This window comes from Diabrotica undecimpunctata, chromosome 1 (assembly GCF_040954645.1).
Source record: "Diabrotica undecimpunctata isolate CICGRU chromosome 1, icDiaUnde3, whole genome shotgun sequence".
Taxonomy (NCBI): Eukaryota; Metazoa; Arthropoda; class Insecta; order Coleoptera; family Chrysomelidae; genus Diabrotica; species Diabrotica undecimpunctata.
In genome coordinates this window covers 92,515,229-92,534,766 of record NC_092803.1, presented here as the reverse complement: position 1 = coordinate 92,534,766, position 19,538 = coordinate 92,515,229, and the positions used below count along the sequence as shown (strand labels likewise).

The window sequence follows — 19,538 nt, the reverse complement described above, 5'->3', positions numbered from 1 at the left end:
GAATCTAAAATTTGCATTCCACGACATGTCTCCTCAACTAAGCAGAAATCGTTAGCGAATTGGTTTCTTGTACTCATACAGAGTAGATCCGAATAAAATGAAAAAGACGGTTTTAATATCAGGCAGTATCTTAAGGCAGTTATCTGAATTGTGTTTCGAAACTATTTTACGGATTTAATATCAGATGTCGCTATTGCGTCCGTTTCGAAGCCATTTTATTGTTGCTTCTTAAGACAGGAAAGATATATTTTTCACGTTGAGAACGCCTATGAATAACTGTTCCGATGAGCTTTATTAAAGCGAAATACGTATAAACAGATACATAGACGATTTGTACGTGAAATGGAATCTTTACTGTGTTTTTCATTAATTCGGATCTACTCTGTATGAGTACAAGAAACCAATTCGCTAACGATTTCTGCTTAGTTGAGGAGACATGTCGTGGAATGCAAATTTTAGATTCCCCATGTCTCTATTAACATCTTTATCAACGTCTGGCTATGCCTTGCAATTTATAGAAGGCTCAGATTAAGGCAGTTACCTGAATTGTGTTTCGAAACTATTTTACGGATTTAATATCAGATGTCGCCATTGCGTCCGTTTCGAAGCCATTTTATTGTTGCTTCTTAAGACAGGAAAGATCTATTTTTCACATTGAGAACGCCTATGAATAACTGTTCTGATGAGCTTTATTAAAGCGAAATACGTATAAACAGATACATAGACGATTTGTACGTGAAATGGAATCTTTACTGTGTTTTTCATTAATTCTGATCTACTCTGTATGAGTACAAGAAACCAATTCACTAACGATTTCTGCTTAGTTGAGGAGACATGTCGTGGAATGCAAATTTTAGATTCCCCATGTCTCCATTAACATCTTTATCAACGTCTGGCTATGCCTTGCAATTTATAGAAGGCTCAGATTAAGGCAGTTATCTGAATTGTGTTTCGAAACTATTTTACGGATTTAATATTAGATGTCGCTATTGCGTCCGTTTCGAAGCCATTTTATTGTTGCTTCTTAAGACAGGAAAGATCTATTTTTCACGTTGAGAACGCCTATGAATAACTTCTAATGAGCTTTATTAAAGCGAAATACGTATAAACAGATACGGGATATTTCTTCGGGATTATACCTTCTTCTTCTTCCTATGCCGTCCCCATTAACGGAGGTTGGCGACCATATTTTTAAAAGCTTCTCTGTCTTTTGCAACGTGGAATAATTCGTCTACAGTCATGTTTGTCCAGTCTCGAATATACCATATATAATCTCGGGATTATACCATAAAGCTTTAATGTCTACAACAAAATTATTTCTACCAGGTTTGGTTGCGGAGTACTGCTGCAGTTCTGATCTGGCATAATCTTTAAAAAAAAAGTCGTGACTTAGTTGAATAACTTCATATGGATCAGGTTTTATTCTAGCCTCTTTCGACGCTTTAACATAATCACTTGGTAAATCAATAGCCCTATTTTTTAGTTTTCTTTCAATACAGCTATGTACAGAATAAAATTCGATTTGTGTGTGACCTTTGGTAAGATATTTTTGCGTAATGAGACTCTATACTTAACGGCAAAATTAAGAAGTGCGTTTGCCATAACATTGTTTCGGTTTTGAAATGTGCAACCGTCTGAGTAAATTACGATAGGTAGATTTTCTCTCAAGCAGTGCCTCTCTAAATAATCCATTAAACAAGAAACAAAAGTGGAAGCCTGCAAACCGCACTCTACTGCTGTAAACCAGTAACAAATGGCTTGATGACTTGTAGTGTTATATATGGTAAAGTTGTGGCATCCCAACTTTGTTTTGAAGTATATTTTAGTGGTATTCAGTGAAGGTGCTACTTTTACAGCTTGCAAGTCCATACAGAGCATAATACATTCTTTCTTATGAGCCTCAGTCTTATCTTCACGTTGTTCATTTCGAGCACTGTTTTTCTCTCCAACATGTTTATTCCATACCGCTTCGTCGATATTATTTTATTCGTGTTCAATGCATAAGTCGCAACGATCTTTTTTGGGGGAAAATAAGGCAAGATGCATATCCGTAAACACTTGTTTAAATTTTTTGATGCCCACGAATTGTACATGTTTTTCTTTGCAAACCGTAACATAAAGATTATGCATGTTTTATTGTTGTAAATTCTTGTTTCAGATATAGTTTGTTTGTATCTTTTCTAACATGTGTGAAGGTTGTTTTGGTAGACTCTCGAAAAATATTTTTTTACTCTCTTCAAAACATTTACTCTGTAGTTTTTGTGTTTTCTGTTTGTATTCCTTTGAGATTGGGATTCAGTAGTTCCGACTACACTATTTTTCAACCAACCTTCTACTGTAAAACGTCCTAAACTTACTTAAAAACATATTTCTACAAACTTGCACTAAACTATTACCATTATGTAACCTATAGATTATTGTGTTTCCGCGTTTGCTTTCTTCTGCCTCTGTCGTCTTTCTTGAAGGTGGTTGGAGACTAACATGTCCTGACACAAACACTTTCCTTTGGTCCCACGTCATATTCTTCCAAAACCCGGTAAATATTTTGTCTCTAATGTCTTCAGTAAAAGTATTACAAAACCTCTTCTTGGATTTTAAGCACATTTTTGAGGCACACCTTTCTCCTTTAACTCGAGCTGGACGGGGAACATTTTGCTTGAAGATCTTATTTTTATCACGAGAAAATCCTAAATACACCTCTCCTTTCATTCTTAGTTTTTGGTTTTTACTCTTTTCCACTCATCTGGGTCACCTTTATATTTTCTTTTTCGACCTTTAGTCATATCGCCCCACTCGGGTTTTTCTGAATTAGAAACTGATGTTTCAACTACATTTCTGCTCTCTAAACTAGTACAAGGCTCTGCGATTTTTTGTGTTTAATTATCAAATCACCGTCCTGATTGGAACTACTTAGTTCATCACTTCGTTTATTATTGGTCACTATTATTATTGGAATATTTTCTATGTCTACATTGGTAAGTTCTGTTAAGTTTTGAGTTTTCCCATTTTCAAATATTTCATTATTACGGAGCCAAGAAATAACTTTTTCGTTCACTTGAACCGTGGTTTGATTGGAAATAACATCAGTTACTTCTTTGTCTTGATTTTGTGTACAGATAGGTTTTGATAACACATTGCAGTTAGTCGGGGTAATATTTTGTGGTTCCTCACAAGACTCTAATAATGAACCTTTGATAGCAGCGTTGTATATTTTTTGTGCTCTTGACAGCATGGTAGGTATTATACTAAAATAAATAAAACTGTAATTCTTACTCTAATTATGTATCTAAACTGTTTAAAAAAATTAATTTCCTAAGCCTAAGTTAATATAATAAAGACAAGCTGCTAAATGTAATTAAAATAGTAAAATTTTCTTTGCAATATCTGCTATCTACATCGCACTAGATAAAACATTTTAGTTAAAATTATATTTATAGTTAATCAAACCTACTTACCCCACAGTGTTTTTAAATGTATACTGAATTAGTACGTATAATTTCCAGTAGTTAACTAATAGAATACACGATGATTTTCTAACGGACAAAATGTTAACCTAAGTATGTGTCTGTGTAATGTGCAGACAGTAGACAAACTGACAGATAGCAGGTATTACCGCCCTTAAATTGATATTTTAATATGAGTAGGTATTGTTAGACCGTAATAAGTCCTCAGACTTGTATTTAAAATAGAGCAGATTTTGTTACAATAAATTATGCATGTGTACGAATCTCTAGACATAACAAACGTAGTTTTGGAAAAAATGTCAGTTAGCAGGTATTGTCAGATTGCCGACGATATTATATATTAATAAATTGTATTTATAAATACACTACTCAAACAATTGAAGTGGATAATTTTAAAATTCCTAAAATTAACATATAAAACTATTTTTAAAATAATTGCCTGTCCTATACTCTATAGGATATCTTTATTGCCAATATTTTTTGCATGTGGTTTTTTTCTCCCTATTCTTATTGGCCCTTATCTCGTACAAAGAGAGAAATGTTGTTCCAAACATGAATATATCATTCGTATAAAAGTGCTTGTATTGGCTTTACCAGTTGTAAATAAGTCAAGAAATCTATTTATTATAAAAACATTATGCCGCAAAGACGTTTAGAACTAGTGCAGCTCGAGCAATTAGTTCGTTGGATCCAACAAGGCATAACTCAACAAAAGGTTGCTATGAGGCTAAATGTGTCGCAAAGTGTGATAAGTCCTGCATGGAATCGGTATGTAGCAACTGGATCTGCAACATACAGGCATGGAAGAGGAAGAGAACGATCTACAACTCGTTGGCAAGACCGTTTTGTAGTTCTGACGGCAAGTAGAAACCCAACATTCACGGCTTCCAGAATTAACAGTATCTTCAGGCATGCTACTGGATGAGCGATTTCCAGTCAAACTGTCAGAAAACGGTTACATGCATCCAATTTAAGGGCTAGATGGCGCGCTACCCATCCACGACTAACTAGGGAGCAGCGTGCATGCATATATTGCTGGGCGATGGAACACTATCAGTGGAATTTCAAAAATTGGAGGAATTGTCTCTTTACTGACGAGTCCAGATTTTGTTTGTATACGAATTATGGCCGAATATTGCTGTGGAGGGAAAGAGGACAGCGTTACAATGAAAATCTGAGACTCTTAACCACTCTTTGTGGAGTTGGATCCGTTTGCGTGTGGGGAGGCATATGTTTTGACGGTCGCACGGACTTAGTCGTCTTAATTAATGAGACAATGACTTCTACACGATATCGAGACAGAGTCATAGTACCAATAGTTGTTCCATTTTTTGGTGCAATCGGCGAACAATTTGTTCTGATTGCTGATAATGCTCGCCCTCACAGTGCTAGAATTGTCAATGAGTATATAGAAGCTCATGGCATTACAAGAATGGAGTGGCCACCGTGTTCACCTGATATGAATTGCATTGAAAATGTTTGGGCCGAAATGTCTAGGCAACAAAACAGGCTCCTTCAACCGCCCCAAACCTTAGATCAGTTGGCCAATACATTACGCGCGATTTGGGAACGTATACCGCAGCAGTTCATCAATAATTTAATAAGCGGTCTTCCAAATAGAGTTAGAGCACTAAAGTGACACAGAGGTGGACCCACACACTATTAATTTTTCTTTTCGGGATATTAGAAATTTTAGGTTGTTAATTTTACAATTTTTGTTTATTTTCTATTTTTTTTTCTTAAAGAATTTATTTCTTTCGGTTCATCGGTATGAAAATACGAAGTAAAAATAAATCTTTATTTATATCACTCCATTTTTCTATTTGACCTTATGAACAAAAAATAAAATACACATTTTCATAATATCCTCTTCAATTGTTGAGAAGTGTACATATTAAATTTAGATTAATAGCTTTAAAAACTAATTATTGTTTTGTATTGTGATTGTGCTATGCCAAAACAACTAAATAGTCTGTAGAAAGCTGATAAGCTTTCATATAAGATAGATTATTTTGAACAAAAAATAATGGCGGGACGTTTTTACTATTAATGCTCAAAAAGAGGTAAGTTTAAAATTTAGAATATATAATTTTGTATTAAAATGTTTTATTAAGTATTTTAGTGTGTTGCGGTAGTCGTAAAACTAAACTATTTTAAAAATTCCTCACTAACTATTCTGATGTTTTGGCAATGCTGTGGGGTTCTGACGTCGTATATCTTGAATGACGTGCAATTATTTTTATATGAAAAATTCTATAAAAGTATTGTTCGCACAAAACATCTAAACAGGTTTAAACAAGAAAAAAACGTTACCGCTAATAAGGCATAAAATACAGTTTAAACAAATTAAACAAGTTTTGATCTAAACACCAACAAAAAACAAAAAAATCTGAGTGTCCGGTTAATTTTGCACCCCACTGTATATATATATATATATATATATATATATATATATATATATATATATATGTATATAGTTCAAATTCAGTTCTTTCATAAATAATTTTCAACTTCCTGATGGATATATCCTTGTCAGCCATTTAGCCAATTTACCATTAACGATTGTTCTTTCAACATTAAGAAACCATTGGAATTACATCCAAGTCCATACCAACTTAACGTTAGATAACTTCTCTGAGATGCTGAAAATGGTGTTTGATACAAATTATTTGGTCTTTAATGGAAAATACTACTTTCACATATTTGGAACCCCGATGGGGTCATCTACAATCAAAACTAGTCAATTTTGTACTTGACGATTTAATCTATTTAATCTCTAATAGACTTAAACTGTTGGATTTTCACATCACTTTTGTTAAGAGGTATGTAGACGACCTATGTTTGGCCTTACCACCGGACGAACTCCAAACCACCTTAGAAATTTTCAATTCCTATGATCCCCACCTACACGTGCGTGTCCACCGGAGCTGTGATCAAGTATTAAGGACCTACTGGTATAGAAAAAATATGGCCAGTAGTCGTTTTTTGAATTACTACTCATGTCATCTCATGAGGTTCAAACACAACCGACTCCAGTGTCTTAGTTTTAGAGTTCACAGGCTGACACATACTTTTTACAGAATGGATTTCCTCTTAATGCTAATGGATATTCTGTTACAGAACTCATATCCTTTACGTATCATTAATAAATATTTGTTTACTGTTTCATATCAAAGACATTTACCAACTTTGGCAGATGCTCTATTATTACATTCAAATGGTCCACCAGGGGCTATCTCTCAGAGCTCTCCGAGAGCATCTAACATTTATTCCTCTTAATCTTTCTCCCACAATTTACTTACAACATTTCGAGGCTTCTCCGGATTGTGCCTGTCAAGATTGGGATAAAGAATGTTATGTCGATAGGAAAATTATTCTCCAACACTAAGATTCCCTTATTGTAAACAGAAAAAAACCAATGTAGTGTATTGGGTCCCTTGTCGGAACTGTGAAATTGTCCTATATTGGTTAACTGGTCAAAAGGACGCCTCATTTCTCATCGAATTGATGTCAATTGCTCTAAACACACTTGTGCTTTATCCACACACGTTTTGTTAACCACCAGGCTTATTTTGAGAATACAGAAATTTTAGCCACTGCAAATAATTATTTTAAAAGAACATTCTCAAACAGCCTTGAACTATGAACAGGCGTAATGTCCATCTCTCCTATGAGACCATCCCTGTTGGGATTGTCACCCTAATTTTCCCTGACATCACATATTAAGTTAAATTTAACATTAAAAAAGTTTTTACATATGTGATTAGTCACATATGTAAATGTTCTGTGTATGTTCTTGTTTTGGTTGAGTTTAATATCTAAATTGAAGAATTGTTGCACATTTCAGGTAGGTGTGTCACATTCTTTAACTGTAAACACTGTAGTGATTTCACAAAATCACTGATTTGATTACATCATTTTTTACAAAACAAAAACATAGAATAAAAACCACTATTTATTAATGGGGGCTGGACGGAATATGTGCTACTAATTATCTATACGTTTTCTCAAAATTGCTTTGATATTTTATTTGTTGTTGAGATATTTATACTTAAATAATTACATTATTATACAGTGATGTGTCGGGATTGTTATACTACAAAGTTTAAATTTTCGCGGCATCTCATCCCTCCCCACCTGTTAAGTTTGTTCGTTTCCTTTGCTGCGTCGTTGTTCTTTAACAATTACAACCTGTCCGTTAGATTTAATGGCGACTGGCAATTAATATCACAAGACATGCCTTAAATTTTCAATTTTTAACGCTGTGCTCTTAGTGCCATCAAACAAAGTAAATATTAATTGTTTATCTAATACTTGTTTAATAAGTTTACTACTTACAAGTTATGTGTTTTAACTACTTTGGTTTTCAATTTAACATTTTAAATTTGCCACGTGCTTCGTTTGGCTTTTGTTAATAATTGTGTTTTAAATCATTAAATAATTGCCAGGCGGATTTTTTCAGACTTCATTGTAACATTTAAAGGTCGTATGACACTATGCATTTTCTTGTATCATTTCTTATATCGTTTCTGATATAGAAAGTTATTTATGTTTTCTTGTATGGTTTCTTGCACGTACATTTGTGCTCTGTATGACACTATGCAAGTTCTTTTATCGGAAATTTTATGTGATTCGGCACATGATTGGCCGAAATTTCAACACATATAAAAATAGAACTGCAGTACCTGAGGACCCCAAGCCAGATGCTACTGATTATTTTAAAAAAATACTGTGGTTCAAAAATGAAAGAAATAAAATGTCCCAATATTAAAACTAAATTGGAAACCACAATTTTTGAACATATTCAACAGGCTGTAATGGAAGACAGAAATAATAAATAATTTGTTTGTAATAATTTATTTGTTTTTTTTTACAAATTATGTGTTTGAATGACATGCTCTTGAAATTCTACTCTCTTATTTGGAGATATAAAATAATCTTTAAACTCATCAAGAATTTTTAAAGCGGTTATGTATTGTTTTTAGTAATACATCTCCTACTTTCAGTAGTTCCGATGCTATTTGATCCAATCCCTGTGATTTATTGTTTTTCAATTTGGCTACTGCTGTTCTAATCTTGGTTACTATTGGTGGGCACTTTTCTCTGATGTCTGCTTGGTCTAATTGTATATCAAAGTTCTCCAGCCGACATTATGACAGAAGTTTTAAGTTTTTGCTTTTGCGGCTTTGCGCACAAATTGGCGCATTTCTTGTACAAGAAACTGCAGCGGACACAAATTTTTGTATCGTTTCTGATATAAGAACTTATACGCTTGTATGACACTATCCATTTTTTTTGTTATATCAGTAACGATATAAGAAATGATACAAGAAACTGCATAGTGTCATACGGCCTTAAGGCTATATTTATGCTACAACTATGCTTCTTTAAATATGTTATATATGAATTAAGTAAACTACTGTAATCTTTCAAATACGATTTGACTATGTGAATTGATTTCATGATCAATTGTTTGTCAAACTGGGTAGCTGTGTTTACCTTCGGGATTGTATTACTACACATGTAAGTCACTTTTATGCATAATTATCTCTTTTTCACTCATTATGAGAGACCATTTTATTTGGAATTCTATTTTAATTAAAAGAAATTTTCTCCTTATAAGAGCACCTGACTCTTATAGATATGGACTGATGCTATTTTGTAAATACAAAATGAACCGTCTCCGCTTATATATGGAATAGTTAACATCTAGTTTGCTGTTTTTCTTCTATTATCTGACTGAGATCTTTAAGAGTTACAGTGTGAACCGAAAGGAATTTCAACCGATTCCACTGTTCTTCACTGCGTATTGATTTTGACAGTCATTGCTCCATATTTGGACCCATTTTGGAGCCATTATCAAGAGTGATACGGTTCCGTTCGAGTTCGTGGTCTCAATCTGCCTACTCCCCTCACTCGAGACGTACCAGTATCGTGTTCTGTATAAATACAAGAACTCTCTCGGCACTGAGGTCTTAATCTGTCTACTCCTCAGTATCGAGTGACAAACGGTCTTACCCTGTCTGGCTGCTTTTATACTCGCTGTATGCGCGGGAACGGTATGCGCTGACATGGTCTGAACTGACGTGGCCTGAGCGGTGTGGGCGGGAGGTCGCTGAAGCAGGGGTCGTCATGTTGCCGGCAATCGGTTCGCGTCATCGCGCGTATTTAAGCTGTTAGGCCGTTTTTCGATTTCGATAGCTTCACGAATGATTCCTGATTTTAAGGAGCGGATGGGGGCGATAGTTTTTGCTTTTTCGAAATCTATTTTGTGGCCTGTTTCTCAGAAGGATGAATCTAAAACATACAATCGATGGTGTTCTCAATAGCGGCTACCTTCGCACTGTGGCGTACCAGGGCGGTTTTGGGGGTTAAACCATCCCCCAGGGCATATAAAGTAAAAAATATATAAAGAATAGTAGGAAAATGTAACTTGTCTTTCACACACAATACAAAATACAAAAAATCCAAAACGCTAATTGAATAATTAAATTACCACTTTAAATATGTAGAACATAATAATTATTGTATAAATACACAATAATTAATAATATTTTTCATTATATTTAGATATAGATACCTAATATTACGCTTATGACAAAAGTAGACAGAACTAGTCTGTTGCGAGTAGTATGCGCCTACAGGACTGTATCTGCGGCGGCCTTGTGGACTATCACGGGTTGTATTCCTCTGCATGTGTTAGCAGTAGAAAAGAGACATCTCTATGAGAGGAGAGAGCATTTGACAACAGCTATAAAAAAAGAAGAAAGGGGAAGATCAATGTAAAGATGGCAAGAAGAGTGGAACAACCAGGAAAATGTTGCCTAGTGGACCAAGATGCTGATCCCGAGCCTAAGGGACTGGGTAGACTGTCTGTTTTAGGGCGTATCTTCATAGGTTCAGAAAGACAAATACAGATAAATACCTATACTGTTGTTACACAACGCTGGAGTATAATAGATGTACAGTGGAGAGAAACAGAATGTATAAAAGAAATAGGTATGAACCCTGTGACTGTAAGAGAGATGATCGTGAAGATGACGAGAAGGACGGAGGGATGGAGTAGTGTTGACAATTATATCCGAGCAGTCATTACAAAGAAAGAAGAAGAAGAGAAACACCAACTGGGCCAATGAAAGATAAGATCTAATTACTATTTTAATGGGAATAAGTCGCAATTGAAGGTTAAAATAAGTTTATTGACGTTTGAATCTTTGATCTTGCACTGATAACTTGTTTATACTCCAACAATTAATAGAAAAAAGAATAGCGGTTGGTACCGAAATACATCTAGCCTTTATCGACCTAGAAAATTCGTATGATACAGTTCCAAGGCTTAAATTGTGGCAAGATTTACAACAACTCGACATTAGTCCATACCTTTTAGGAATAATCACGGAAGTATGCAGGGATAGCACTACTTACCTAAAAATCGAAAATAGACATCAGAGCCGATAAAAGTAACTAAAGGACTAAAACAAGGATGCAGTATGTTACCCTTACTGTTTAATTTATATATTGAGGCAGCTCTCCAAAATTGGAAAAACCACTGCCAGGTAATGGGAATCCCCATAGGAAATGACGTACTGTTCTCCCTGAACTTTGCGGATGACCAAGTCGTCCTTGCTCAAGATTCTTATGATCTAGAATGTATGATAAAGGGTCTATACAGAGAATATGTAAAATGAGGGTACAAGTCAGCATGAAGAAAACAGAATAATTAGTTATCAATTCAGATGCAAGGTTTGAAGTGTTGAGAGACGAGGACGTGGAAATCAAACAAGTGGAAAAATTTTAATATTTAGGTGCACTAATTGCTAAGAACGGCTTGGGAGAAACCGAAATTAAACACCGAATTAATCAGGGACGTAAAATTGTAGGATTTCTGAACTCCTTATGGTGGGATCGCAACTTTTCCAAAAGGAACAAAAAAGAATAGGGTTGGTTGAATCAGTTCTTTGTTATGCCTCTGAAGTACGGATATTTAATGCAGACCTGGAGAGAAGATTGTTGGCAGTTGAAATTGAATATTTGAGAAGAAGTGCTATTTCGCCGTGACTTTCTGCTTTACAATTTAATTGCTGTCCAAGGTAAACGATTTTATCAACTTGCTCAAGTTTGGTATTATTTACATATATAGACGGTTTTTTATGCTGTTGTTTACTTATTACGAGTATTTTGGTTTTCCGTATGTTCAGATCCAGACCTGCCTCCCTACAACTCTCAAAGACACTATCAAATAGTGTTTGCAGATCTTCTTGTTTTTCAGAAAGTGCTATTCTGAAAATTCTTTCGGAGTAAACGTTGAAAAGCAGGGGTGACAAGAGGCATCCCTGCCGTACTCCTCTTTTAATATTAAAAGCCTTTGATTCCACACCATCTACTAAAACTGATGTTGTTTGATTCCAATATAAATTTGCAATTATTCGAACATCTCTGCCGTCCAAACCAATGTCTTTTAGAGCTTCGATCAATATAGAGTGCTTAACACGATCAAATGCCTTTTGGAAGTCAATAAAATAACAGTATATGTCTACAGATATATCTCGACATTTTTGAGCAAGTACGTTCATTCCAAACAGTGCCTTTCTCGCTTCAAACCCGTTACGGAAACCAAATTATGTGTCATCCAGGTATTCCTCGCATTTATTGTAGATACGACCATGTTTTACCTTCAGAAAAATTTTCAATAAGTGGTTTAAAAAATTGATGTTTCTATAATCAGCACATGTTTTTCTGTTGTCTTCTTAGGTAGAGCTATAAACAGTGAATTAGACCAACTATTAGGTAGTTGTCCGCTGTATAAATGGTATTGAAAAACGAAGTTATAGCCTCTAACACATTGCTGTCATTTATAAGCTTGTATATTTCAGTTGGAATTTCATCAGGGCCAGTCGCTCTGCCATCTTTTGATGATTGTATGGCTTTTATAACCTCAGAGCGTGTTATTAGGGGTCCGTCGCAGTTAGTAATATCGGGTATAAAAATGCTATGTTGCTATAATAGTATATATACTTTTATACCCGCAATAGTAATTGCGGTGCTAAAAATAGTAATTACTTTAAAATGCCACAAAAAATAGCTTCAAAACAATAGATAAGAGAAGGGAGTGTTCTAAAAATATCGTCATCCTTACAGCGGCCACCCCACTTTCGGAGTACGGTACGTGCGACAGTCAACTGCGCACAAGAGGGAGAGGGTGGTTTTAGTTGGTTTAGGCAGGATAATAGATACCTGAATCTTTGGCACTGCTATCTTTAGTACTTTAAACTAAACTAAAACACAAATTTCAGGGACTCAAAATAGAAAAAAAAAATTCCCGAATTCTGGGTGCGCCACTGCCTTCGAGACGCTATCGACGAAATAGAGATGGACCACTCCAGATGATTCTCGAATAATACTTTTGGTATATATATATGCAGCGCTGTTATGATATGAATTAGTTAATAATATATATATATATATATATATATATATATATATATATATATATATATATATATATATATATAATATTTAACGTTTACTTCCTTACGTTGTCAGCAAATACATATAATGAACCAGAAGTATTTGCTGACAACGTAAGGAAGTAAACGTTAAATATTGGGTTTGCAGCAATAAAAAATGAAACGTGTACTGTTTTAAATTTTTATTCCAAGCTTTCGGACATTGGTTATGTCCTTCATCAGGGAGAAACTTAATGAGGTTGTATCATCAATGATGTATTGTAATGTTGATAAAATTTATCACAGTCTCTCATCTTTTTTCAATATACAAAACCTATTTTTATGTTTAAAACTTAAAAATTACTGTACATCCACAACACTTAATTATTCTAAACACACATGACATTATTCTCATATTATTATGAAATTTTACTTAGTTCTCGGTAAGAACCGCGTTGAGAATTTATTACTCTACTCTACTCTACGCTATATAGTATATATATATATATATATATATATATATATATATATATTTATGTAGTTTCTCAAAACCTGCTGTAAGAATTTTTTTGATTTTTTTATATTGGAAACTAATCCTCAAATATTGAAATAAGACCAATTTCTTCATTTCGATCAGGACTGGAGTTATAACTTCTCAAATACCAAAAAATCTACATTTTCGAATAAACCTTTAAAAAGGCTGTAATTTATATTCATGCGGTTGTCTGCAAAACGTCTTTTTATATTGTACTTCTTGACAATTTCAATAAAAGTCTCTACTTTCCTTAATAAGTAAATTTTGATTTTTTGACTTAAAGAAGGTCTTAAGCTGATTACAAAATAAACCTCTGATCGAATCCTAACATGCTACATAGCAAATTAAAGGGGTTATAACGAATATATTCAGATAGAAAAAAACAGAGAGACTACCAAAAGGCACTACACATCATCTTCGTTATTAATGAACGTATAGCGATATACGACATATCACGACAGTATGGATGACAATAGACATATTTGCTTTATATATAAAGCATACGGTAAATTTGCTTAATTGACAAGAAGGCCACTGACTGATTACAAAATAAACAACTAGCATATCACACATCAAATCAAACGACGTCAGACGCATACTACATATAATGTATATAGTGTACCATATATACCTAAAACACGTATATACAAGGTATAGCAAAACAAAAAGATGTCAGGTCAGAAGTTCATCAGATCATACTTTATATATACTTGGTTTATATGCAAAAAGTTTATTATTTTAAAAATTTAATGACTGACTCTAGATGACAATTGATTGGATTTCCCGTCGCATGCGACGGGTAAAATCACTAATATATTATATATATTTAAAACCACAATAAACAAATTTAAATACTTTACGAATCTATCAATTATTTAAATACTTTCTGTAAATTTTACTATTTTAGGTAGAAGATCATAATAAACTCATGGAAGCTCCTTTATACTCTTCATTTAGGGCATTTATGATAAGCAAAGTAAAACCTAAAATTGAGGTTAATATTGGAGTAAGTGGAGAGAGAATAGAGATTGACCCGGTGCCACAAAAAGGCTCAAAGTTATTACCTTTCAAAGCTAAAGCTATTAGTCACTCAATTGATAGTATCGCTAGCTGTGATATAACAGACGACAAAGCTAGCAAAACTGGTTTTAGAATTATATATAGGGCTACTGTGGTAAGTGGCTCAAGTACGGGAGAAGGAACGTTTTCTGAAGGTAAGTCTAAAATGAGTCATAATTATCTTATTACTTACTAGAGGTAGGAAAGAAAAAGAAATTCAGAACTTGGTATTATGGAGATGATTTTTAAATTTTTGGAAATATGCATGAGCTGTGAATGTGGGTTCAAGACTCAGTACCACCAAATACAAAGTACCCACCCAATCAGATAATATTTTACCGCGAGTATTGGTGATGGGGACCCCCACTCCGCCGTTTTTGCGTTGAAATCTCCTAGCACCACGCATTCTCCTCTCATACTCATCACCTCCTCCATGATCTTATCCATCTTCCTCTCATAATCACCTACCGTTATATTAGGAGAGAGATAGCGGCACACCATCTGCAATTCCTCCATCAGGACAATCATATACCCTTCATTTGCTTTTATTTCATATACTCACAACTTCTTGTTACAAATTCGTACACCGACTCTTCCAGTCGCATCCACAGACCAGGCTCTCCTCTTAACCGGTGTTAGGTTTGGCTCAGCCGTATCCAGTATGTCTATGTTCTTTTCCGTTGCAGCAGCCTCGGCCACTTGTATTTCCCGTGTTTGCCATACCGTGGACTCGACTGTTTTCAGTCTTTATATACTAGAGTCTAGTGTGCCTATTCTAAACCAGACGGTTGAACCTAGAACACCTCCTCGAGTTTGCTACGTGGCCAGGTACATTACAATTGAAACATATTGTGTCTTTCTTGCATTCAGCAGCCATATGACCTTCGTTGACACATCTTAAGCAGTACTCTCGTCTGGTTTGTCTCTTGCAGTTCCATTGTCTGTGTCCGAAGGCAAGGCATCTCCTGCATCTGGATATCTCTGCCCTTGCTTCCACCACCCGACAAGATGTAAAGACCAGTCATATCCTTTTCATATTAAGAACTGTTTCAACAACGTCTTCGTCGACATCTATTATAGCTCTCTCCATACCTCTCGCGTCGCCTCTTCCTTCTGTCCAGACGTTGACTACGTGTTAGGGCTGCTCTTTGCCTGCAGCTTTCTCTCCTGCTTTCTTAATCACTTCTGCTGTAGTGTCAGGTGGGATTTCCTGCACTAAGATTCTCTTTTTGACAGTGCCCCCTTTTTTCATCACTCTAGACACGCATTCTTTCTCCGAAAGTATTTTCTTAATTTTCTCAGCAATTTCTCTTCCTCCTCCTAGTTCCAGTGATATCCCTTGGTCTCTTGTTGTCTTATTCTGTTGATGTCCACATCTTTACTTCCTGTCAGATTTTGTTTAATTTCGTTCATTAGATCTACGAACGACTTTTCTTTAGTTTTATTTATTATGACCAAACCCTTTTATTCTCTTAGTTTTATAGGGGCCCATCATCTCCTTATTCTTTTTCCTATTAGCGTGAGTAGAAGTACAACGTCTGGATCACTATATTGATAGGGAAATCAATGTGTTAGAGAGAGAAGTATTTTTGTAGTGAGTAAGAGTGAGATAGATTACGTCACGTCGAAGGAATCTCCTCTACCGTAATTCAACTATCGTCCGCTAGGTGGCGCCGCCATTTTTAAACATTTACCAATTTTAGTCCAATGTAAGCTAGGTGGCGCTATTTTTAAATTAAAATATTAAATAAATTATTATAAAAATAAAATATCTAAAACAAATAAAGATTGTAGATATGTAGTGCCTAAGAACGCTCTTCTTCTTTTTGTCTATTCTTCTTCTCATTTTTTTCCGCAACTGCCAATTCTTCTTCTTTTTCCGTAGAGTCATGGACAATAAAGATTGTAGGTATGTATTTTAACAATATTTTTGTAGTTTAACTATTATTCAAATTAATTTAATTATAAATTTTCGGTCATAATGTATGAGGGATCGTTGGAAAGGAGCAAAGCCAAGAGGTACAATCATGTATAAGAATTAAACAAAGCGATGAACCATAAAGACCTTAGATAAGTAGTGCCTAAACAACGTACCTGGATGTGCAAGGTATCATGTGATAGGGCTAAATAAATAGATTTAGATACTATAGAAAAATTAAACATAACATCATGTCATAAAGGCTTTAGATATGTATCTACACGCTTATTGGTCCGATCGTAATGTATGAGGGGTCGTTCGAAAGGAGAGAAAGAGAGAGGTATAATCGTATAAAATAATTAAACATAGCAATGAACCATAAAGACCTTAGGTATGTAGTACCTATACGACTCAAAATAGAGGGATGTGCGACGTATCATGTGATAGGGTCTAACGAATAGAATTGATTGATATAGAAAAATCTACCATAATATTATGCGATAAAGGCATTTAATACGTATATAACGAATATATCTAGATAGAAAAATAGATTAACTATATGACAAATCTTGAATTATTTACTTAAATTTGGAATCTGGCTCAGTACCAAATAAACAACTGAACAAATCCTAACATGCAACATAGCAAATGAATGGGGAGGATATAACAGAATAAATAACAATATATATTGATATTTATCCTGTTATATCCTGTTATATATGGATATATATATATATATATATATATATATATATATATATATATATATATTGTGACGATTGGGGTTTATAGAAAATAATTTATAAGTTATATACTACATAATATTAGATATTTGGTTGTTTTAAATAAGTTATATACTAGAGAATTTAATAAAAATTATTTATGTGAGGGTATTTTTAAGAAATTATCATATAATAATTGTAAAAAGTTGTATTTTAATGTTGTAAATATATTCAAGTGAGCCATGTGCATAGGCAACCAAAAATACTCTCGAAGTGACAGATAGAAATTAGGAATTATAAGGAATATAAAGTGGGGTTATAATAATATATTGTTTGAAATGTGTATTTTATTAAATTAGAGTGTTAGTTACTAATTTGAATGTTTATTCTGATCTGAAAAGCCTAAATGTCAACAAAATTATCAATGGAACATTAACGAATTCTTCAGAGTGCAGAGTGTGACCATTGTTTACGGTCGAACATTCTGGAATAATGATTATGTCGGTGGATGGAACAGATATTTTTTCGAGAACATCCATATCGAAGAAATAGAACGAGATCGAACATGGTTTCTTACCAGATGGTTCTGGAATATCCAAAAAGATATAAATACCCGTGATTTGGATTCAAGATGGCAGTTTTTAGTCAGAAGTCAGGCCAGTTCATTATGAAAGTTAGTAGACACATTTAGTTAGTGAATAGTGAAGTAAATTGTTCAGAATTTTCAAGAAGTCAGTCAGAAAAGTTTAGGAAGAAATATGAAAGTTAGTTGGAGTCAGTGAATCAAGTACAAATAGTCCAATTGTTTAATATAGTGAGTTAAATGAAGATTAAAAATTATGCATATTTAATGATGTGTTATGATGTGTTTTTTGTTTGAATGATGAGCAATGAGTATTTTTAATAATATAATATATAGGGTTTTTATCGCGGTTCTCAAAGAATTAGCTTGTAAGTACTTTTTTAAATTATCTTTATTATAACTATTATGAAACACACATATATATTTAACCTAGCCAATGTAAATTTAAAATAAACTATCTTTAAATTGATGTTCTTATAAAACTAATTAAATTCTATAGACAATGTTAAATTTAAACAAACTATCTTCAAAATTGAAATTGTTATGACACTAACTAAATTATATTAACAAAATTTTGTACCTTTCTTTCACTGAATGCCTAAATGAACTGTTTTCCACTATATAGATTCTAATCACCACTGAATGTCTTCGTACTTCAGTTATCCTTGTCTTTTGTGAAATTACTTTTTCCAATTATCAGCTTCTACCAATTTAAGATATAGTTTTCTTCACCAGCATTTATACACCACCAGCAAACACCATTTATATTTATTCTTCTGTTCAATATACCAATATCCAATTATTATAAGTTGATTTATACTAATCTCCAATCATAATATAATTTTAATTCCTTCCAATGTCCATCCAATCTTCTTCTAATATACTTTTATAATCTTCAATAATTATTTGTGTATAATTATAAATGTGCATTAAATATATGCATAATTTTTAATCTTCATTTAACTCACTATATTAAACAATTGGACTATCTCCAACTAACTTTCATATTTCTTATTAAACTGCTTGACTGACTTATTAAAACTGTGAACAATTGACTTCACTAACTAATCTACTAACTTTCATAATAAACTGCTTGACTTCTGACTAAAAACTCCCTCTTGAATCCAAATCACGGGTATTTATATCTTTTTGGATATTCTAGAACCATCTGGTAAGAGATCATGTTCCAATTTGTTCCATTACTTCTATATAGATGTTCTTGAAAAAATATCTGTTCCATCCACCGACATAATCATTATTCCAGAATGTTCGACCGTAAACAAGGGTCACACTCTGCACTCTGGAGAATTCGTTAATGTTCCATTGATAATTTTGTTGACATTTAGGCTTTTCAGATCAGAATAAACATTCAAATTAGTAACTAACACTCTAATTTAATAAAATACACATTTCAAACAATATATTATTATAACCCCACTTATATTCGTATTATGATTAATTTCTATCTGTCAATTACTTACTGTATAGTTGGTTGCCTAGGCACATGGCTCACTTAAATCTATTTACAACATTAAAATACAACTTTTTACAATTATTATATGATAATTTCTTAAAAATGCCCTCACATAAATATATTTTTATTAAATTCTCTAGTATATAACTTCTTAAAATAATCAATACTTTTTTATATCTAATATTATGTAGTATATAACTTATAAATTATTTTCTATAAACCCCAATCGTCACAATACCCCAAAATAATATTTAAAATAAATAATTTACTTATTATTTTTTTAAATATTAATTTTCTCATACCTTATTAAATTTAATAAATCAAAAATTTTTTTTTT

At 33.5% G+C, this 19,538-nt stretch overlaps 1 protein-coding gene across 3 annotated transcripts in view; it reads left to right on the top strand.

Moving 5' to 3' along the window:
• Sin1 (SAPK-interacting protein 1) overlaps positions 1–19,538 on the top strand; it is a 135,934-nt gene that overhangs the window by 80,862 nt on the left and 35,534 nt on the right. For 2 of the 3 annotated variants that reach the window (XM_072545255.1, XM_072545270.1), the window contains exon 4: positions 14,353–14,659. In XM_072545255.1, the coding sequence (XP_072401356.1) occupies positions 14,353–14,659 (307 nt within the window). Of the gene's footprint in view, positions 1–14,352; positions 14,660–16,389; positions 16,928–19,538 lie in introns of those variants that run through there. The other variant, XM_072545263.1, reaches the window with a different exon arrangement.